Source organism: Calidris pugnax, unplaced genomic scaffold (genome assembly GCF_001431845.1).
Source record: "Calidris pugnax isolate Ruff unplaced genomic scaffold, ASM143184v1 scaffold103, whole genome shotgun sequence".
Classification (NCBI taxonomy): Eukaryota; Metazoa; Chordata; class Aves; order Charadriiformes; family Scolopacidae; genus Calidris; species Calidris pugnax.
Window position 1 is genome coordinate 7,544,441 of NW_015090990.1, and position 22,915 is coordinate 7,567,355.

The 22,915-nt window shown below is 39.2% G+C and overlaps 1 protein-coding gene across 2 annotated transcripts; it reads right to left on the minus strand.

The window, feature by feature from the left end:
• Positions 1-61: 61 nt before the first annotated feature.
• On the minus strand, positions 62-22,786 carry FASTKD1 (FAST kinase domains 1). Of its 2 annotated transcripts, XM_014954425.1 has the most exons (17): positions 22,611-22,786; positions 21,732-21,836; positions 18,956-19,050; positions 17,582-18,083; positions 17,152-17,220; positions 16,108-16,233; positions 14,535-14,933; positions 13,280-13,390; positions 11,980-12,111; positions 8,811-9,297; positions 7,921-8,035; positions 7,116-7,244; positions 6,256-6,387; positions 5,154-5,267; positions 4,745-4,886; positions 3,627-3,741; positions 62-2,612 (listed from the first exon to the last, which is right to left on the minus strand). In XM_014954425.1, exons 4-17 carry the CDS (start codon positions 17,914-17,916, stop codon positions 2,523-2,525), a joined length of 2,496 nt encoding a protein of 831 aa, XP_014809911.1. In that variant the 5' UTR covers positions 17,917-18,083; positions 18,956-19,050; positions 21,732-21,836; positions 22,611-22,786; the 3' UTR covers positions 62-2,522. The 2 variants fall into 2 exon arrangements, with proteins under 2 accessions (XP_014809911.1, XP_014809912.1); XM_014954426.1 differs by lacking the exons at positions 17,152-17,220; positions 17,582-18,083; positions 18,956-19,050; positions 21,732-21,836; positions 22,611-22,786 and adding an exon at positions 16,573-16,700.
• Positions 22,787-22,915: the final 129 nt, after the last annotated feature.

A 22,915-nucleotide genomic window follows, 5' to 3' on the forward strand; every position in this document is an offset into this window, starting at 1 on the left:
AGATTTCTTAGTACAGCAATAGGTGTTCTTAAAGAGGAGCATGCCCACCATATAGAGTATCTCTTCAAAGGATTTCTCCATTGAATAAAGAGGGTGTCATAAATGTAAAGGACATCATAAATCTAAACCTAATTACAACTGATGTAGCAGGAAAACTGGGAAAGAAGCCCACCACACCTGACTGAGCAGCAATTCCAACTATCAAATGACTCCTTGCATTGCCTTCCTAGGGGACAGAGGTAAACATATGGCACAGGCACAGCCATTGTAGCTCATTTCAGTGTGCTACTGTACACCATACACTGTACTTAAGCTGTGGGACATCTTTTCTGTTTTCCCCTTTAATACCCAAATCTTCAGCTGTTTTTAGCATCTTTTCATTTGCTCCAGTTAAATCACTGGTTTATACCAGCCCATCTGCTCTAACACTTGCTGATTTCATTTAGAAAGGATGACTGCAAAGGATCAAAAGCAGCACGTTTTACTGTGCTTTTGCACTATATTTTGCTTTTCTTAGTTGCCCTTTCTGAATCCACTCAGAGCGGGTTTTAATCCCGTCCCCACTGTGAATACTCATAACTTTAACCATACACAACTTGGACATACCTGGGTGGCACTGGGTGACTGCTGGAGGCCTGAAAAGAAGGGTTCAGCACAAATACACAACCATCCATGACTGATCACTTCAGCTACAGCCACTGTCAACTCTCGTATGCTCCAAGGTTGCCACATGAAGGCCATCTGTGCACAAGCAGGGTCCCACAGGAGCCCTCTGACTTGTAGCCCAGCTTCTGAGCTCCTAACCTGTATTTATGATTGTCTTCCATTGTCTTCTCCATATACAAAACATAATGCGCATATTGTCTTTCTATGGTGTGCTGTGCCTTCAATGGCATTTCCTCAAAGCATTCATCTTCTACATCTTGGAGCCCTTGTCCTTTTGATAGTGTAAGCAGACAACCATCTACTAGTTTTTTCAGTCATCCCACAAACATGAGGGCTGCTTCAGGAGGAGACTGTCTTGCAGCTTAGATCAGTTCTGTTGGGTTTTCATTGCTTTTCCTTAGTGTCCAGATTTGTATTAAGTCAAGAAAAATAACTTTCTTCTTCTACTACTGCGTGGTAAAAAAGCGCCAGCCAGATGCGTCCTGATCACTTTGGAAATGCAGCTGCTTACCTCTGCCAGGCTTCAAAGGAAATGGCAAAGAGAGTGTCTATTGCTTCTACTAAAAAGGCAAGAAACCAGCTACAAATTGTGTGTGTGAGGGAGCTGGGCACAGCCAGCAGTGCTCAGGAGGGAACAGCAGCTGCAGGCCCCACACGGCCGCTTTGCACAAGTAGGACTGCTCTGTAGTGTACAGTGAGCATTCTCCTGGGTATCCCGCTGCTCCCTTCCACATCTCCGGATCTTAAGCCTCCTGACAAACCCTGGCTGAGTGCTATCCCAGGACGCCTGGTCACTGGCAGATGGTTGAGGGACATGATAAATAAACCAGCCATGTATTTCACCCCCAGCAAGCAAGGCGGTTGTGACAATCTGAAGGCTTTTCTTGGTCTTGATTCTGAGTTTCAATTTTCAGCCTAATTTTGCTCTTTTGGACACAGTCTTATTTACAGAACAGGCAGGTCAGATGGTCTGTTTAATTTTATTTCTACTAGCAAGGGCTAGTCCAATGCATAACGCTGTAATAATAAATCTAATGAATTATGCAGCGCCTATGTCTGCCATAAGCATTATATTTTCCTTATCTTGTATATATCTTTTGGGAATCCCTTCCAAGTTGCCTTTAACTGGAGTACAGCTGTTGCAAAGCCCGGAGTGGCTGCCAGACTTTTAGAACTAGCCTATCTTTTAGGTATCCAGACGGTTCAAGCCATACTTCTTCTGCACACACCACATCACAGGGGAGGAGAAGCAGCTGGAGGTTTCTCATGGCACAACACCCTCCCCCGACACAGTCACCCACGGTACCTCTGTTCTGGGAGATGGAAGCAGAACGGCTGTAATACCAGTCCTATTCTTAGTAAATCTGCATTTCAGTTTCTTGGTTTCACAGTACAGACACTGTTTGATCCCTATTGCTCATTCTGTCACATGCTGGAGGACAGACATAGTTTCCAGTAGGTTTGCTGCCTTCTCTCTCACAGTCAAGAGTACTTCCAACTTTCTCTTTGGACAGTTTTAGTTGTCCAGCTAAGCCTCTGCGCTTTATTTAGGACATAATAATGTAATTTTATGGCAAAACTGTCACAGACTCATGTACTTCTTCAAGAATGGCTTCCATATAATGGGGGATTTTAAGCATCTTTGTCACATTCTTCATGGCGTACTGTCACCTGCTTTTTGCAATCTCTAACAAACTGAGGATTAAATCTCTTGATACCTGATGCCCCATGGCAAGCCTTGGTCCAGCTGACTCACAGACAAAGAGATTTTTCAAAGTCGGTATTCCAGTATTACAAGAAGTTTAATGGTACCCGAAGTGTTTGTATAAAAAATACTTTGGACTGCATGTCTGACATCACTGTATTCCATATAAATGCTTTCTCAGATATTCTAGCTGTTCACCTTTTGTTGACAGACCCATAGAATTCCATTCGAAGTGAGGAATCTGTAGAACAGAATCGTAAGAACCGAGTGTTAACACTGGCTGGTGTATGCCACATACCATCTTACAGCAAAGCAAAGGCTCTCTGATATCTGTTGTTCTCCACTTGAAGATATTTTATCACCTGTGTCCTTCTAAAAGCCAGGCTTATTCTAGTACTGAAAAGATTACTTTCTCAATGTGAGAGTCTTCTTCCTGTAAGTACCGTCACTTTGCTTCCAAAAAGCAGTGTGGTTGCGGAGGTGTAAAGCAGATACCCACACAATACCGGCTACTGCAGCTCCATTACATCATCTCCCACTTTTTGAAACCCGAATCAAGAGAAAAATCCCAGGTCACTACAGTTTGTAAAGTTAATGTATCAGGCTGGAATGGTGTATCAGCAGTACAATGTTTACTGTCAGGGCAATATGAGAAATGTTGTTTATTCTGTTTAAAAAAAAAGCGCCAGACTTAAGCTTAAAGAGGGATTCTAGCTAAAATTAGGTGAGTAATTATGTATAGAGGATAATCTGCATTGACGAGCCTCTATTACCCAAATGTTTCTATGCTGGCAGCTGTGAATTACGGCTGGCCACTGGTCTTCCCTGTGACAGCACTATCGCTGCAGCAAACACACAGCATCCATATCCCATCTTGCAGCTGCCATAACTGTCTCCCTATCACTCAAGGAGGGTTTGTTCAATCTTTTTCTAGTGTAGAAATCTTTTGTGAATTGAACTGAAACTCATTTCACTTTCCCTCCTTTACTCAGGCTACATCGAGATTGCTGGTTTGTCTGCAGCAAGGAAAGACTGAGACCTTTTGACTTCAGTTTTGCTGCAGCCACTTTCAGAGAAGGTGCAAGTTCTATGAAGTCCTTACACCATCTTGAGAACAGCTTGGAATTTCCCCCCTAAATGCAAAAATTGCATTTTAACTACTAAACTATCTATAAATCTGTTGCAAGAAGGAAAAGTATCAATCTGCACTATTGATCCAACTCAGAAAGGACATAAAATATTGTTGAGTGCTCACCTGAACAACCTGGTATCCCAGCATTTCCAGGTGTCGTTTTTTCACTGCAGGTTCTCCTTTCAGGTGACGTGAGTTTTTGCTAAAAGCTTTTGAATCAAGGAATTCCAGTGCAATTCTGCAAACAACAAAAACTTGCATTTACTTTCAGATTCTGCCTGAATAGCGAGAAGCAGTATTTCTAGTTCAGTGTTGATAGCTGCAGCAAGACAATTACTAGATAAACCTGACAATTCATAGAAAAAGAAAATTAAACAACTACCTGAAACTAGTCAAAACATCTTCCTCATATTTATTTAGATACTTGATCTTCACGTGATTTAGCAAAAGCACCTCCTCCCTCTATCTATTTTTGTTCACATGGCCAAAACAGATAACCAGCATTTTCAAGGTCTACATCTGAAGAAGTGGGAGGAAAACAAACGCCAGTCAGGAATGCCTTGTCTGCCCCAGTGAACTGGGTCTGGCTGGGATGGAGTTGCTTTTCTTCACAGCAGCCTGTACGGTGCTGTGCTTTGGATCTGTGACCAAAGCAGTGTTGATAACACACCAGTGTTTTGGCTATTGCTGAAGACTGCTTGCACAGCATCAAAGCCTTCTCTGTTTCTCACTCTGCAGCCACAGTGTACAGGCTGGTGTTGGCAAGGGGTTGGGAAGGGACACAGCTGGAACCCCAACTGGCCAAAGTGCTGTTCCACACCATGTAATGTCATGCTCAGCAATAAAACGAGAGGAGTTCTTCCAAAGTAGTCATTGCTCCAGCATTGGGCTGCTGGTGGTGAGGACAGCATTTCCATGAATTGTTTTCTCTTCCCTTTTTGTTTATATTTTTTTCTTCTTCTTTCTTCTTTTCACTTATTAAACTGTCTTAATTACAACTCAGGAGAATTTTTTCCTTGCTTTTGCTCTCCAGATTCTCTGCCCCATCACACTGCAGGGGAGTGAGTGAGCGACTGGGTGGGAGCTTAGTTGCTGGCTGGGGTCAACCCACCACACTTGGGAAGGCTAAACCTCATAAGGCTTTGAAAAAATAAATACTGTAGGGATTGCAACAACTGTTTAGGATATAAGCATCAAAAACCTGGTCTAAACTTGGAAGTACAAGAATTCTATGTACTAACCTCTGAGCTCCTGGTGGTAGAGCCATTCTCCCTTCACTGTTGATGTCATGTCTCATGTGTATTCCCTCCACTTCATCCAAAGGTATATGCTGAGCCATATAAGAAAGAGGCTTTTTATTTTCATCCAGAATACACTCAAAATCTGTGAGAAAACACAACAAAACTGTTTACTGACAAAAAAAAGTGAAAGAATTTGATCTGTACAGTGTTTACTTCTGGAAAAGTTGTGATAACTGTAATTAGAGGTACTTAACATTATTTATATTACACAGAACTCTTTAGAAACTGTATTTTATACAGCAATTTCTTTGCAGTATCTTGTGGCCATATGCCCCGGGGCTTCCTAATCTTGTGATAAAAGGTGATATTGGAGGTCTCCATAACAATCCTTAGAGGATTAACTTCTCACCTATTTCATAGTAGTATGGTGTGAGAACAGATATTCTTGCATAATTGCTCCCTCCTAAGATCTCTGTCAGCATCCTGTGAACATGCTGTCGCAGTGGATTTATTCGGCTACTGCCTACAAAGACAAAATAAAGAATTCATACATCAAAACTTCCACAAACAAAGTTTTGAAAATAGCACTTTGTGATACTGCACTTTTAAAAGTCAGCCTACTGAATTAAAGCTTTTCCACACATCCCTGGCGTTATTCCACCATAATTCAGAGACCATGTGATCACCTTTCAGGTGGAAAGTAAAATGAATTTCAAATCTAGACTTTCCATCCCAGGATTTTTCCCATTGACATTCTACAAAAGCTTTAGTTTCAGGTTTTACCTGTTGGATTTTGTTTGCTTTTAATTGTGCTTAGACAGTAAAACAAGTATTAACTTATTCTACATTTATCACAGGCACACCTCACTATCTGTCCCTTCTCTGTCTATTGCAGATTGTTTAATACCTTGCTCCATTAAACACCTTCAATCTCAGAGTTAAAGCAGCTGAGCTCGATGGATACCAAAGCAGATCTCCCCCATAAGAACTAGTGGAAGAGATACCGAGTTTGCATGAGCTAGATCTTCTAAACCAACCACTATTCTGAAAGATCTCAGCTGCTACACTTGACCACTATCCTACTTCTCCACCTCTTATCCTTGATGGATCTTGAATCTTCTGAGGAATGACAGCAGCAAAAACGTTCACCTTGAAAAATTTAAGTCAGTCTTAAATTAAAGAGTTCAGTCTTGTAAGTGAAGCAAGGATCAAAGTGACTCATGTCCTCCAGTAGACAATCCTAATGATCCTCTTCCTCCCTCTCCATCCTCTGTGCCATATACACTGTTTCTGTGTATTTAAATTTTATTTCTTATGTAGAAACATCCCTTCTCTATTACACTAATTCTCACAGGGAAAGCTGCTTTGCTATCTGTCGCGATACTACGTGGTCACAGTATTCAAGAATGCATCCTCAGCAGATAGTAGGTTTTAGAAGAAGCATCAACAGACTGCTGAAAACAGACTCTTACTAGTAACAAGGGCAGCTTTTCCTCTCCTAAGTTACTTACTGTTATGAAAGACACGTTGGCAGTAGCGCTCATGAAACCAAGGGATGTGAAACTCCGGGCATTCCAGACAGACTGCTCTGTTCAATTTCATGAGGTGCAAGCGGACCCTTTGCTTTAGGGTATGAGGCAGGACTGAGTTAAACAAAATAAAAAGGTGTGAACTGAACACACTGAACTAAATGGCTACCTCTGAATTATTTACCAGAGATGCAGTACCTGCATGCTACAGTTTATAAAATTCCTGCTGCAGAATCTTAGAAAGGTTCTCAAAAGCCCCAAGGATAAAATGAAAAGTAACAGTTTTGCTCAACATTAAGAACAACAGCAAGACAGATGAAAGCAGCAATTTAAACTCTTCTATCATTTGTCTTCTAACGAAGTGGTTGAATGCAAAATGGCAACACTACATTGATAGCAAACACCATACAGAGGAAGGAAACAGTCAAACAAACACTCAGTCTCTTCTTTAGAGAGGAGACTGGTGGGGTTAATTTCTTGCAGTCAAGAATCCCACATTATTTCTTAAGCTTTGTGACTATTTCTAGTAATAAATACCACACTCAGGTAATTTTATTTCTAATAAAATTGAAGAATTATTAAATACTAAGTGCAATAAGTTGACTATAAAATTTGTTTTAAATGAGCTTCTCTCATCTGCGATACAAATCTGTACTTTTAAAACAAAGCACAAATTTTTGTTCATTATTTCCCTTTTAGCACTCAAATAGTAACTAAATTATGTAGAGGAGTCTTTCCAGAAAACTTAATCATTTAAAGAGTAATTCTACTTAAGTTATATGTAGGTCCACAATCCCATTTTATGCCACATCATCAAATTCAATAGAGCGCTAGATACTTACCTTCCAGTTGAGCATCCAATTTGCTGAGGAAAGAAACATTAAATATCCTCTTTATCAGAACTGGAGGAAAATACCCAGCCACTGCCAAAACATGGCCAAGTAGTACCAACTGGTGAGTTTCAAAAAAACCTTTAAAAACCAAACAAATTCATATTAACACATGACATAAAGTTGAAAGGATTTGCAATGCCCTCCCAAATCATCCAAGTTTCTCTCTTAACGTACAAAATGAAGACACAGGCAGATTAAGGACTACCCTGCCAACTGCACCAAGGTGTGAGGTAACTCTTGCCAGGTCTTTGCAGGAGGAAACTAGTTAGTCTTAAAAAAGGTCAGTGTACAACATTTCAGTAGCCAGCAAATTCTCAGAGTTCTGTGAGGCTGTGTCATCAATCAAAAAAAAAAAAAAGTCTCTACACATTTCCTCTAAAACTTAGCCATTTCTTTGTGATAAATCACAAAATACATCCTGTCCTCAAATGATGATTCCTTGGGGAACGTGACAACAATTCTATCCAATAACAGCCCCGCAAATTAAATAGACTTTTCACTTGTTTTTCACTACGCTCAAGATACCTTGCTAGTTCCTTATCAACAGGAATTTTTAAAGGGTGAAATGAAGGCAGAAAACCCAACAGAAGTATACATTGCATCTTTGTTGTGCTTTAACCCCTGTAGGCAGACACATTTTCTTATTTGTTTAAAAAAACCTGCCATTCTATCCCCATTTTTATTCAGTACAAATAATATCTTCCAATTATACTAATTTATCAGGTGTCAGAATAATTTTGTCTAATGCACTTACTCAAGTTAGAAGTAAGATGTTGGATACAACTTTCAAAGAACCCTTCATTTGCAGGAGGGTCATAATTCAGAGCAGAGAAAAGGAAGAGAATAAAATAGATTTCAAAGGGATGCATCTGGAAAAAAAAGACATTCTAAATTAAGTCACCGCCAGATATCCTAATGTTGCTTGACAATAAAAAGAGGTTTTATATTTCATTCAGATTTGGAAGATTTAAGACTAGATGAACTGTTTCCTAAATTTTTTTTTGAAAACTCCTTCTGGAGAAAAATATTAAAAAAATAAAATATAGACATCATTAAAATTGCAGCTCTGGCTAAAATTTGAAATCTATTTAATGTAGATGATCAAAGTGCTTCTGTATACTTAGACTTTAAGAAACTTTTAAAAGGTCTCCTATTAAATACTCTTAGAGAAACTAAACTGTCATAAAATAAAATCAAAAATGTACAGAAATATCAAATTGAGGAGAAAAAAAAAAAAGATAGCGAGAAAACAGTAATTTTGACCAAAATACAGGTTATTGGGGAAATCTCCACAAGAATGAGTAACATAAAAACATACACTGCGTGATGTGACTATTTGTAAAGAGGTTAAACAAAAATTATTTAAGATGGTCAAGTGTAAAGCTAAATGCAAAGGATTAGGGTTGACCTAACACTGACTGAACAATAAAATAAGGAAGGAAAATTAAAAAGAAGTGCAAAATAATATAAATGGAAGCAAAACAACTTTGAGTGAACACAGAAAAAGATGAGCTCCAAATCAGGTACACTGAAGAAAACTCTTAAAAACACTGTGTGGACTGTGCTCTGAAACACATTAACTACTAACCCTGTCCTTTCTCACTGAGTAACTTACACGGCAGATAGAAAGAAAAATTGTAATACCTTGTCTATATTTTCAACGGTCACAGAAGCTATTCTGTCAAGTAATGAAGGACAACGGTCGTTTGTTTTTATGAGAAAAAATGACAACTGTAATACATTTGCCCGTGTTATCTGGTCTACCAAGAGCTGACACACAGCCATAGTTTCCTCTTTGAGGACTTCTTCAAACCACTCTCCATTCACATGCGTAAGTTCTTCCAACAGAAGGTTTAAGTTGTTGGCTTTCTGAAGCCTCTGAAATCCGTAGTCATTCAGTTTTTGAAGCAGCTTTACACATAGCTCAGAATTGTTTTGCCAGTGGAACTGGTCATAATGATTCCATTTGACAAGAGCTGTAGCAATGCAATTCAAATGATGGAGCCTGCATTGAGGCAGAACTGCTGCTGCTTTGCTTATAATGATTTCCTCCACTTGAAAGGAAGGAAGCGTGGCCAGAACACGTATTATTGCAGCAGTATCAGCAGGTATGACATTAGATTTTAAAAAACTGGAATAGAGACAGAAATAAAATCAGAACGTCAGTACTGACAAAGTGCAAATGTTAAAAAAAACACAAATAAATTACATGCATGAAAATTCTATTTTGAAAGTCAAAAGTTGCACATCAAATATAAAATAAGTAGAATATAAATGACATGGTAGAAATTCACACAGTTAGTGACTACCACCTTTTTTCATTAACAACTTCTAATTTATTCAAAATTGAAAAAATGAAGACGACAGGGAGCATCTCAGTTAGATGGTGAGGCTTCAAGTGTTACTGATAAACACAGAAGTCCTTAGTAAGGGAAGAAGGTCTACCTTTGTTAATAGGGTCTGTGGGTTTCTGGGCCTGGATGAACTTCTGCCCTCAGGAGCACCAGGTTCTGAGGTGCCTGAGGAACATGAAGTCATCATCCAAAAAAACATGTAGAGCCAGGGCACTGCATTCTTATAGAGGCTGAGCAACGGAAGCAACAGTGGCAGATATCTTCTCCCACGGTTCCAGAAACTGCTTCCCTTTTTATGTTGCAACTGTACAAGCCTGAGAACTAACTTGACTGTTCTTAATCAAAAGATTCTGCTTCACACTTTCATTTGTCCCAACCATGGCTCATTACTTGTTCCTCCAAACATCAAAGACATTAATACCTTCCATTCCTGTAAAGTACCAATTAAACTTTCCTGTTCAATGCCATTATATTGCAGTGACAAGGGGCAAAAAAATCTATTTTTAAAAGATACCATATCTATTGGGTCTATAGTCAAGACAATACGCAATTCCTATCCTCTGATTTACGTGTTTAATAGAATCAAGTATTTTTAACACTTGTTACTTCTTCATATTTTATGGAAACAAACCAATTTAACATCTTAGCTTGTTATTTAAAATATTAAGTAGGCAACTGTTTAATACTTAAATAGCTACATTTCCAAGAATACACACTTACCCGAACAGCAACGTTTTCAGTTTGGCAAACAACTCCAGATTGTGGCAACGCAACGCCACCAAGTACTGTGTTAACTTTACCAACTGTAATAGATGATAGCTATCCAAGTGTTTGTGCAGAACAGAAGCCATTCTGGACTCAAAGAGAAAAAGATGACATGGAATTAGGCTAATACAGAAAGTATTGCAAAACCAAACATCCCACATGAAAAAGGGGTGTCCCACTGTGCACAGCACCTAGGCGGAGGGTTGCACACACCTGCACTGCTCTCCACCCCAGTTCTGACAGTGTTCCACTAAGACACAGCAGCCTCTCCACTTACTGAATTGTAAAATTAAAGCCCTCATCACCAGTAAAACAGCTACTTCACTCTAAAAATTTCAGTTGCAGATTTTGCAATCAGTTAAATTGTAAAAGTGGACCAAAAATAGGATGAACTAGAACAGCTTCACCACCTTCAGCACCACTGTATCACATAACAGTGGTTACTACAGCCGTGTGAGTCTAAAGATGCAGGAGAGGGCCAGATTTGTAGGGAAAGATACCTTAAGTCCTTCTTTAGACAGTGAAATTCAAGCAGAAAAAGCAGGAATTCACCTGCTCTTCCCTTTAATACCACTCTGCTCCACAATACTACTTGTCCTTTTCCTGCCAAGGATCTATTTGGTTCAAACAACTACATTCAATCCAGTTATTGCTCACAACCTGCATTTAACTCTGAAGAATTTGTGACATACCGGATGCTACATCTTCTGTGCCCAGAACCTCAACCGCTTTTTCCTTCATTACATGAAAGATATTACCTCTCCCTATAAACAACCTTCCGTTTACAACTGCAGATGAAGTGGTCCAGGTTCTTGAAGATGCAAGACTTAATACTTCAAAGTAGAGCACAATGACTTTTGGAGACACAATTCATATCAATAACAGGATCTCCTAGATAGGACACGAATATAAATGACATGGTAGAAATTCACACAGTTAGTGACTACCACCTTTTTTCATTAACAACTTCTAATTTATTCAAAATTGAAAAAATGAAGACGACAGGGAGCGTCTCAGTTAGATGGTGAGGCTTCAAGTGTTACTGATAAACACAGAAGTCCTTAGTAAGGGAAGAAGGTCTACCTTTGTTAATAGGGTCTGTGGGTTTCTGGGCCTGGATGAACTTCTGCCCTCAGGAGCACCAGGTTCTGAGGTGCCTGAGGAACATGAAGTCATCATCCAAAAAAACATGTAGAGCCAGGGCACTGCATTCTTATAGAGGCTGAGCAACGGAAGCAACAGTGGCAGATATCTTCTCCCACGGTTCCAGAAACTGCTTCCCTTTTTATGTTGCAACTGTACAAGCCTGAGAACTAACTTGACTGTTCTTAATCAAAAGATTCTGCTTCACACTTTCATTTGTCCCAACCATGGCTCATTACTTGTTCCTCCAAACATCAAAGACATTAATACCTTCCATTCCTGTAAAGTACCAATTAAACTTTCCTGTTCAATGCCATTATATTGCAGTGACAAGGGGCAAAAAAATCTATTTTTAAAAGATACCATATCTATTGGGTCTATAGTCAATCCTCTGATTTACGTGTTTAATAGAATCAAGTATTTTTAACACTTGTTACTTCTTCATATTTTATGGAAACAAACCAATTTAACATCTTAGCTTGTTATTTAAAATATTAAGTAGGCAACTGTTTAATACTTAAATAGCTACATTTCCAAGAATACACACTTACCCGAACAGCAACGTTTTCAGTTTGGCAAACAACTCCAGATTGTGGCAACGCAACGCCACCAAGTACTGTGTTAACTTTACCAACTGTAATAGATGATAGCTATCCAAGTGTTTGTGCAGAACAGAAGCCATTCTGGACTCAAAGAGAAAAAGATGACATGGAATTAGGCTAATACAGAAAGTATTGCAAAACCAAACATCCCACATGAAAAAGGGGTGTCCCACTGTGCACAGCACCTAGGCGGAGGGTTGCACACACCTGCACTGCTCTCCACCCCAGTTCTGACAGTGTTCCACTAAGACACAGCAGCCTCTCCACTTACTGAATTGTAAAATTAAAGCCCTCATCACCAGTAAAACAGCTACTTCACTCTAAAAATTTCAGTTGCAGATTTTGCAATCAGTTAAATTGTAAAAGTGGACCAAAAATAGGATGAACTAGAACAGCTTCACCACCTTCAGCACCACTGTATCACATAACAGTGGTTACTACAGCCGTGTCAGTCTAAAGATGCAGGAGAGGGCCAGATTTGTAGGGAAAGATACCTTAAGTCCTTCTTTAGACAGTGAAATTCAAGCAGAAAAAGCAGGAATTCACCTGCTCTTCCCTTTAATACCACTCTGCTCCACAATACTACTTGTCCTTTTCCTGCCAAGGATCTATTTGGTTCAAACAACTACATTCAATCCAGTTATTGCTCACAACCTGCATTTAACTCTGAAGAATTTGTGACATACCGGATGCTACATCTTCTGTGCCCAGAACCTCAACCGCTTTTTCCTTCATTACATGAAAGATATTACCTCTCCCTATAAACAACCTTCCGTTTACAACTGCAGATGAAGTGGTCCAGGTTCTTGAAGATGCAAGACTTAATACTTCAAAGTAGAGCACAATGACTTTTGGAGACACAATTCATATCAATAACAGGATCTCCTAGATAGGACACGTTCTATTCAACTTACTATATTCTCATTTGTCTCACCAGTTTACAGTAATTGCTAGAGTCTAAGTTTACTCAAGTAGCATCACGTATGTGTAAATAAGCCAAAAATTATATTACAGAATCTTGGCAGGGTTGAAATGCCCTTCTACAAAATTCCTAAATTGCCTCAATTACTTCTGGGTCAAGCTGTGATATTCTAAAATCTGTAATACCTAATTATATATAGCGTATATCCACCTGTGTGCAGGTGACACGCTCTCCATTTTCAACTTACTGGATATTATATAGTTTTCCATAATAAATGGAAGTAGTTTACCTAGAGAATACAACTTCTTACTAATATGAAAAAATTACTTTTTGAGTAGATGAGAATTTCTGCATTTCATTTTCTGCATCGTCTTCAGTACTACCAATACTTGTTGACTGCTAAATTCTTCTGCCATGTGCACTGCAGTTAGTAGCAACCTAAAGAGGAAAAGAAAAGATACGTTTTCCAAAGAAAGGCAATTGAAAAATCTCCAGCAAACACTGCAGCCATTTTCTCTGTCTAGGAGGGAAAGAACCAATAGACTACTTCAGGAAAAACAGGAAAACAAATTCCCCCAAATTAGAGACATTTTTTCTGTGGATGCTTCTTCTGAACAGTTGATCTGTATGGCACAGGTAAAGAGATGTGAGTGTGTTAGATCAGTACATATTGCTCTGATGCTAGAAACCAGCAAGTTCAACAATTCTGAAAGCAGACAAGAATCAGGGAAGGTACTCTAAGGCACTAAACAATTCACAATCAATCAGCAAGCTACAGATAACAGAATCAAACATGAGTTGAACTGGTTCTGGGGAAAATAAAGGCAATGACTTTTATTAACACACACTGATTTTTACCAAAAAAATTAAAAATCTAGGAAAAGCTTTTTGAACTAAGACAGCTATGGCAAAACTAATGCAGGCTTGAGTATATCCAGATCTCTGAATAGAGGCAAATGTTCATGAAGAGAAGTCTGAAAATATGACTAATTGTAATTAATACAGCGAATTCTGCCTAAAACTGCACGCTTTGAGAGACCCATGACTAATACCACCCCCAAACAGGATTTTGCAGCACAAAAAAACCCCAGGCAACAAAAATCTGCTACACAAAACTGTGGTCTAATTGCCAAATAAATGCTGAAGTGTTCCCTGCTGATGATCTTTCATATAGAATAAGATGTACAGCAAACTGTGATATGACAAGACTCAGGCTGTTTCAGCTACTGCCAGTCTTAAAAAGGAGAAAAGCAACACACACCACTTTATATATTTCTCAGGAGAAAGACAGAAAATTTTTTACTACCGTCCATCGTGAAAGGATGGCTGTACTCTAAGAGACAGAGCTACAAGATGCCCTCACGTAACAGCATTCACATACCCCTTCATTACTGGATCCAGCTTTCTGTGCAACTGTTTCAGGACAAATATCTATGACAGTGTTTCTATAATGAAGTAACACTTTGCTACAAAGTTACAACTAGAAAACAGTGCTCAGCTCCCCAATAGGCTTAGAAATTCTTCCAAACACCAGTACATTTTTAATTTCTGTGCAAGAAGACAAAATTTTTAATAAACTTACCTTTCTCTTACCTTGGATCCTGCCATAGGCCCAAGTGCAAAAAATAATTTTGCAAAGGTTTCAGGATCATGACGATCATCTACAGTTTCAGACAGCAACTGTTTAGCAACTAAGCGGAATTCGGCACTGTCAAAACCCAGCTGCTCATACAGTCCAAAAATAAAACCAATACTGTGTATATCAAGACGGGAGGCACTTTTAAGAAAAATGTTGTTGCATTTTTCTACCAAAGGATGATATCTCAGTTTAACATTTTGAAGAAACTGTAGAATTCTTTTGGCATAGTTGAAGTGGACTTCATCATTTTCTTCCAAGAGCTGTTCAGCCTTGTGTAGTAATCGATCTCGAAAACTCTGTGAGATAACATCAGATATGCTGATCATCAAAACTGACAAGACCCTAAAAAATTCAAAAGATTTCACACTTACACATTGAACATGGCAAGTAATACATTTTAGATTTCTTAAATAAACTATGCAAAGAAAGGAACATGACTCAGGGTGTTGCTGACTTCCGCATAAAAAGCCATTTTAAACCTATTGCAGAAAATACAGATGAGCAAAAAACATTTCTCCTACTGCAGTCAAAATTCTGCTTTCAGTGAATTTCTGAAATAATTGGGATTTTTCAGCCATCTCTTACAAATCTGTAGGCGATGAAAGCGTTTGCCTAAGGCAAGACCCTGACTTGCCTGATTCAAACTTGCAAAAAGATCTTTAATATTCAATGGACACTAAAGAAACCCAAACAATCGCCAAGTGACAGAATGGGGAGAAGATGTTACTCCTAAAGAAAGAATCCCTTCCTAAGGGAATAAAACTTATGACTGCAGGGAGAGCAAGTTCTATAAAGAAATGTGGTCCTATTCAATGTGTTTCATAAGCAGCTCCTCACATCTGCAAAAATAAGCGTTGGGACTGCTGGTGCTGTATAAAGCAGAAAAAGGGAAGAGCAGCCTTTGCTATAATGACCCAGGGGGAACAGGGGCAAGAAAAAGAAGCCTGAACTTCTTTTGACTAGGGTCAGGTTTTAAGTAATTTTAATAGTAGGGTAATGCAGTAGACACGCTAGCAAAAGAATTGACTAATTCAACTTGACCAAAAAAAAAAAGCTGTTCTGAAGATAAACAAAAATAACATTGCTTTAAGATTCCTTATTGCTATTCATAATAGTAAACTAAATCCATGTCATAGTAGACGAACTGTCAATCTCAAGGAAGAAAAACATTCTAGTAAGTGAGTAGCCTCTAAATTTTCAAAAAAGTCCGTGTAAAATTTAGAATCAGGATAATGCAATATCTGCTGGTTTTCCACTGCAAGTAGAACTTTACTTCCAATTAAGCGTTTAACTTAGTTATAAAGAAAATCTTCACAACAGCACTGGGAAAATGCATTCACGTAAGTAAACCTGTTTATGAAAATCAATGCACTGATACAAATCACCTCTTTCCCACAAACCCTAAACTGAAGAAAAGCAAACTCCAGTTGAGAAAAAAGGAAAGCATTCAGCAAAGGCAGCCCAGTAATTGTCACATATTGCTTCTCCTGCTACTTAATTTCATTCTGACACTTACCTTATATCCTGTATAGAATCCAGTTTCATGTCCACAATATGAGCTACTTTGCCAATTACAGGACTGAAATGTCTGTGTTGCTTGTATAAACACAGTGCGAATTTAGACAGAGCTGGCAGACTAAGCCTGTCAAGACATCAAAAGACAGACAGAATATTTACCTTTTATTTCTAGTGAATAACTCAAGACAAAAATCTAGTTCAACAAATATATAAAAGACAAGGTTACATTCAAATTACAAAACAAGGAAACAAAGCATCTAAGTATTTCCTATTTGGTCACCTATAGTGATTCCTCAGACTTAGCCAAAACATCTAGATATTTTATATTCAAGCATATTGTGCGTACAGAGCTCTACAAAACTCAGAAGTTATTCATCTAACCACATCAGCATAAGAAATCTAAAAGATTACATTTTCAAGCAATGATGTAAAATAGCTAAAATGAATGTGAGCAATTTATTACCTGAATGTCATTTTGTGTTCAAGCTACACTTAATTTATTTACTTGTAAAGATGCCCCAGGTGTTAAGCTGGGAGAGGCAATTCTGTGATGCTGGTGCCAACACTGACACTAGCTTCTGCCATTAACCTGAGATTAAAGAATGAAAATTACAATATAAAAAAATTAAAATCAAAACAACCCAAAAAACCACAACAACAACAAAAAGCCACACAAAGGGAAAATGTTCTAACAACCATTTAAGAGTTGGACAACAAGCTCTAAGATAAAACTAAATATTAAAACCTGCAATTTACTTCAAACACATAAACCTACATAGACAATGTTTCAAAATCTTCAGTGTTGGTCACTGTTGTTGTAGTACCTGAATCTCTCAAGCAAAGTCCATCAATACTCAAAGCCTCCACATGTACAAAAATAATTTCCAAATCCTTCAAAATACAATCGTCATTTAAAATATTCACATGGTGTTTAAAACATCTCATAAATACTCTTTGAGAACCCTGCGTAGCCTCGCATGAAGCAAATCAAACCATGCGTGCAACTTATACCTTTCAAAAAGTATAGTAATTGCATACTTGCCTTTCTAATCTTTTCCATGCTTCTGTAACAAGCACTTCTGCTAGAGAATCATGGTCTTGAACATTGAGCCTTCAGAAGAAAAACACAGGAGTTTGACACTTGCTTCAGAAGTTATTAAGAAATAAGACCTATGTCCTTTCAATGTTTATCATGTTTTACTCTTCTATGACTCCCTCCACTGAAATAGATGATAAACATTTGTGCATTAATAATCATAACTCCGTTTACTGGGAGTGCAAAACAGATCAGTTCTGCCTGCATCTCAAAAACTGAGGCACAGGACGTTGTCTGTGTCACGCAGTCATGGTACAGAAGCTTGGACAGGATAGTCTCCCGATCTCCTTATACAATGGTTTTGTAGTCAAAATTTCATCTCTTTTTATTACCAAATACAAAATGTAGATGTGGAATTCAACATAATGCTGCTTACCTCAGAATACTATATAGGGTGTCCACTATGGCCTCATCTTCCATGTGTTCAACCTTGTTTTCTGCTAAAATGCAAAGAGTGAGGAACTGGGAGTGATTTCTTATATAGTCACTAGTCCTTAAGAGAAGGGGCCTCTTCTTTTGCAATTGCCACAGCACGTTCAATGCAATTCCCACATGTTTTTCAGAAAGCCTGGCCTTGTTCTTTCCAACAAGGCTGAACACTTCATCTTCGTGGGTGCAGCTATTTATCTGGCTCACAAGCAGATCACTACTCAGAGTCCGAGCTTGGTAACGTCGCAGCGTAAACAAGCAAACCTGCCTCAAACAAAGCATTTTGCTATGCCTACCAGCTATCTTTAAAGTGTCCAGAAAGATTCTTCTTTCACTTTTCACAGTAAACCATGTTGCTACAAAGAACAAACTCAAGTATATGAAAACCAGATCATTTTTTTTTCGTCCTGTACGGCCACTGAATTAAGAATAATTCAATTCTGATGTACCTGTAATGAGAGAGAATTAAATCAGGTAAGTACAGTAATAACTACTAGCTTAAAATCCATGTCTCTACCTTTTAATGTTCTGAGAAGAACCTAGAACCTGGATTCTTCTCAGAGAAACTCCCAACCATGAACGGTGACATACTCATAAGCACCAAGAAAAGCTAGTACACTTGCTATGTTTTCAAATTTAGAAACCTGCCTTTAAAAGGCTCGTGTGCTATCTACATGCTACTACTGAGAAGGCAAAGCTAAGCTTTTTAACAAGCAGGTGCTGCATGACAAAGTCAAGTGAAGCTTACTCTCACCAGAGCACTCCATAATCCCAACCTGGAGTCTGGGAACTGCCAGAAAATAGAACTATTGGTAGTAAAAGGAAGTGAGATGGCAAGAGCTCCTGAACTGTCATCACTGAATTCCTCTGGCTCTATATGTGCATCCGTCCCTGAGTGATATCTACTGTAATCTGTCTACGAGCCTCTCCTAGGGTTTCCTTTCCACTCTCCTCTCTTTAGTGTGTGGTCTGTGTCTTGTAAACACATGAAGATCTTGGTATATGGCTTCTGGTCAGGAAGGTTGACCATCTTTGTAATATTGGATATCGATCGGTCACAACACATCAGCTGAAATCACTCCCTGTGCAAAAGAAAAGCAACCTAATTCCCCAAATTATAGTGGAAGCTACAGACTTATGTACTGAAATTTGGTAAGTATTAATTTGTTTTCTTAATATATCGCCCAATTTGTACACAGTGCTATGTATTCTACAACGTACAAAATTGGTTCCAAGCTGCAGAACACAAACCACTGGTAGTAAATATTGTGGTACACCAAAAAAGACCCATCAAATTCCCTTACAAAACTTATCAACATACCATATCTTCAGCAAAGTTGAAGGCTCTTCAACTGTAGGCATGATTCCATCAATGTAACATTATCAAGGCAATGGCAGCAGTATCCACTAGGCGCACTGAGAAAGAAAAAAAAACCTTATTTGAACAGTCTATGTACAGTGCTGAAATCATTCCACAGAACTGGATATAACTAGATTTCTTTTGATGTCTGTGCAATCAGCTTCAGAGAATAAAAATTCCTATGACATATTGTACTACACTGCTGTTGCTGACAGTGGGGAAAATACAAAGAAAGCTAAAATTGAGTCATTTTGATTTATGATCTGTTATAATATGAAGTATTTTCTCCCCTATGCAAAATGAAAACATACAAAAAGAAAAGGTACAAATTTTCCAATTATTATATATTAAGTACCTCTATAATAATGATTTACTTTATAGTTCCTTTTCAAATATTGCTTTTATTGCTTCTATTTATTCCATACGATAGTTGTCTTTACAAAGATTTTATTCCACTTTATCACTGAGAAAAGTTGTGTGACAAAGTTGTGTGACATTATTTATCCCATGTAATCTCCATAAAAACAAATTTTGCTTTTAGTATGCTCTTAGTATGCAGCCACATGGTTTTAGAAGAAGCTGGAACTTCTTATGATATTTTATAACATATATTAAATAAGCTAAAATACGTATGGCTAAAATACATACGAAAGGTTAGTAAAGCCACTGTTAAATCACAATCTTGTAATCTTCCACAAAATCTCTAGTACTAAATTAACCACATTTACCAGACCACTTGGCAATTTTTTTACCCCACAGATTTTCCAGTTGATTAAAAATACTTTTTCTGTTCCCTTTTGCCATGTAGATGGTAAATCAGACACAGTAGCAATAACCAAAAGTAGAAGCGATTGACTGTTTCACCAACAGCTTCTAAGCAGAAGCTGCAAAACAGAGTTATCAGAATTATCAAACTGTACAAACTACCTAGTTTAGAGAGAGGGAAAAAAACCCATTTCCCCTCTAATGACATGATAGTAAAGTACAGCTTGAAAAACAGCAAAATTTTTTAACCTTTTTGTATGACTATGTCCAGAGTCCTAGCTGCAAATGAACAGGAATTTTTTCTTAATCCTGTTTTAGAGAACTAAGACAGCATCAGACAAATTGCTTTAAGACAATATTGATATATTTAAACTTGTTTCTAAGATTTCATGTACTGTGCTATAGAACATTAAGCAAAGGCTTTTTATTAGTGTACTTTTGCCTTGCTTACTGTTACTCTACTTTCATATATCCATCCCATAGAAAAAAATAGTTCCAGTATCAATTCACATTTACTCCCCACAGTACTGTCAAGCTAAACTGCCAGAAGACATGATGAAGTAAATACCTGAAAAGAATATAAAAACTTCAGGCATAAATAATTTCCTTGTAAGGCCAGGTAACACATCCTTTCCCCTTCTCGTGCTACAGTGGCCCTTACATCACCTGTCCTAATGACTAGGAACCAGGATCTCTATCTAAAACAGTCTGCAGGAAGTTTCCAAATATTTATCTTTCTGGAAGGTATTTAGCAGATGCAAGTGATTTACCACAGACTTGTATGCAATTTTAAATTGCAATATCTAATAAAATCAATAGGAAATGTTGGATGTTTTAAACCTTACAAATACATAGATTTAAAACAGTAAATTTGTAAAAAAACCAGTAAATTGTAAACAGCCTGCCCTCCCCGTCGCCGGAGGGGTCCCGGGCCGCGGCCCCGGCCCGTCCACACCGGCAGCTGCCGTCGGAGTGGAGCTTAAAACCAGCACGTTTAAACCAGCACGTGGGGGTGTGTGGGGGGGTGTGTGTGTCCGTGTGTGTGTGTGTGTGTGAACGTTTAAACCAGCACGTGGGGGTGTGTGTGGGGGTGTGTGTGGGGGTGTGTGTGTCCGTGTGTGTGTGTATATGTATGTGTGTGTGTCCGTGTGTGTCCCGGGACAGCGTTTCCCATCAGCTGAGCTGTCAGGAAATGTATGGAGAAAGGGGAAAGTCCAGCCAGTTACACCTTCCAAATGAAAATAAATAATACAAAAGTTCCAAGGTCATTTTGAGTATCGAGGTCATACTAGTAAAACCAATGTTCTTATAGCACATTCTGAGGGAAAAAAAGCAGGTTTTCCCTGCCTAGAAAAATCACAAAGGGATTGAAGTCCAGGAAGGGTGAAGTTCAAGAGTCTGGCTTCACTGTACTGGAATTAACATTATACCACATTATAATATTTTCATGCTTTGCAAAAAAAAAGGTTTAAAATGTATGAGTTCTGCAATGCCAACCTAACACATTGCAGCATGTATGTTGCTTATGCTGTACACATATCGCTCCTGGTCATCTTTCTGGACCTTTTTTCACCACCACTGATAATAACAAGGACATTTAGATAGAATAACACCTCAAATTGTTCGGGGACTATTACCGTGACCTATTCTGACCAGCTGTTTCGCACTGTCTATGAAGGGTTTTTTGACATTTTGTCTGTTGTATATGTATACTTCATATATTGGAGTTATACTAAAACTAATAAAATAGCCTCTACTGTATTTATTATAGATCTGTAGTGTTTTAGAAAAACAGCCTGTAAGATTTTCAACTGGATTTGTAACAATTTTTCTACCTGTAAAATTGGTAAGTGGAACAGCTCCTGTACCCTTCTGCTAGCAAATCCAGATGGCCTTAGTTAAGGTCTACACATGCATGCAAGTCACAGAGGGACCCAAATCCCATCAGGTGTTCTTAAAGGCTGGCACTTACCTTTTTCAAGAATCTCAGGCCTTGTGCAAACTGACATAAGAACTCCAAGGCATCTGATCTCCTACTTTAGAGGGAAACCATTCCACGTGCAGACGAAGGGGACTTCTGCAAATCACAGAAATTTTTCATGTACAAGATGCTGAACTTTTCACTTTCAACTCATCAAGTACACTTGGATTAAATAAATTAATAATGCCTAAAACAAATTTTGAAAGCTAGCTAAAATTACCTCACATTTTAAGTTGGACCCATAGGGGAAGAAAACAAGATTTATCAAAGCATGCTCTGCTGAAGCCAGTGTTGATTTACTGAAGTCCAGTCACCAGCCTCTTCAGGATTTCAGAACTCACTGGGGTCAACCTCTCAATTTTTCATTTTTTTCCCCGAGAAATTCAAAAGGAGAAAATTTTTTTCCTGCTTTCAACAGCCAGTGACAGGGCTTCCATTTCCTCCTGTTATGTATGATTACTAACCCCAGTACTCACTGCTCTGAATTAAAACCCTTCAAAGGAAGTATGTACTTCTGTGTAGGCCTCACTTAATTTTGAAGGTGCTCACAGCTTTATGCATTGCCATAAACTTTCACAGCCCTGTTTTTAAAATACATTAACTTTGAATGGCAACATAGACATATGGGAGAAGACTACCAGGAACTCTTTTTGCTAACGGTTGGTCTAAATTCCCATTTTATTCCTTCACAGCCCCTAACGACGTGCGCCGGGCGCTGCCGGAGTCACCCTCAGCCCCTCCACTCCTGTTTCAGACGGTCTTTTTACTAGTCCCCCGGCGGTTTCCCGGGCTCTGGGCCCACCGCTGGCCCGCCGGCAGGGGAGGCCAGCACCAGCCCCGCACACCTCGGGTTGGAAAGCACTCGTCTACCTGCAGAGGCCTCCGGCCGCTCCAGCGACACCGCCGCCTTCCCGCGCTGCGCCCGGCCTTCCCTCAGGCGGCGAGGCCGGCGGCCGGGCGGCGGGAGGGGGCGGAGCGCCTCTGACGAGCCCGAGGAGGCGGGCGCCCCCCTTCCCCCAACCGATTCGGCTCCTTCCGAGCGGCCCCCGCCGTCTCACCGGGCTGTACCGCGGCCGGCGAACCCCCCCCGCCTTCCCCCTTCACCCTTGCCGGGCCGGGGTGCCGCTTCTCCCGTCTCCGCGCGTCACCCCCCCCGCCCCCGCCGTACCGCCCCC

Coding starts and splice junctions, on each gene's coding strand:
- FASTKD1 (XM_014954425.1), bottom strand. CDS start 17,916: ATGCTTTGTTTGAGGCAGGTTTGCTTGTTTACGCTGCGACGTTACCAA. Junction 16,234..17,151: donor GCATGGAAAAGATTAGAAAG/GCAAGTATGCAA, acceptor ATGTCTTGACAG/GCTTAGTCTGCCAGCTCTGT. Junction 13,391..14,534: donor GGATCCAAGGTAAGAGAAAG/GTAAGTTTATTA, acceptor TTTCCTCTTTAG/GTTGCTACTAACTGCAGTGC.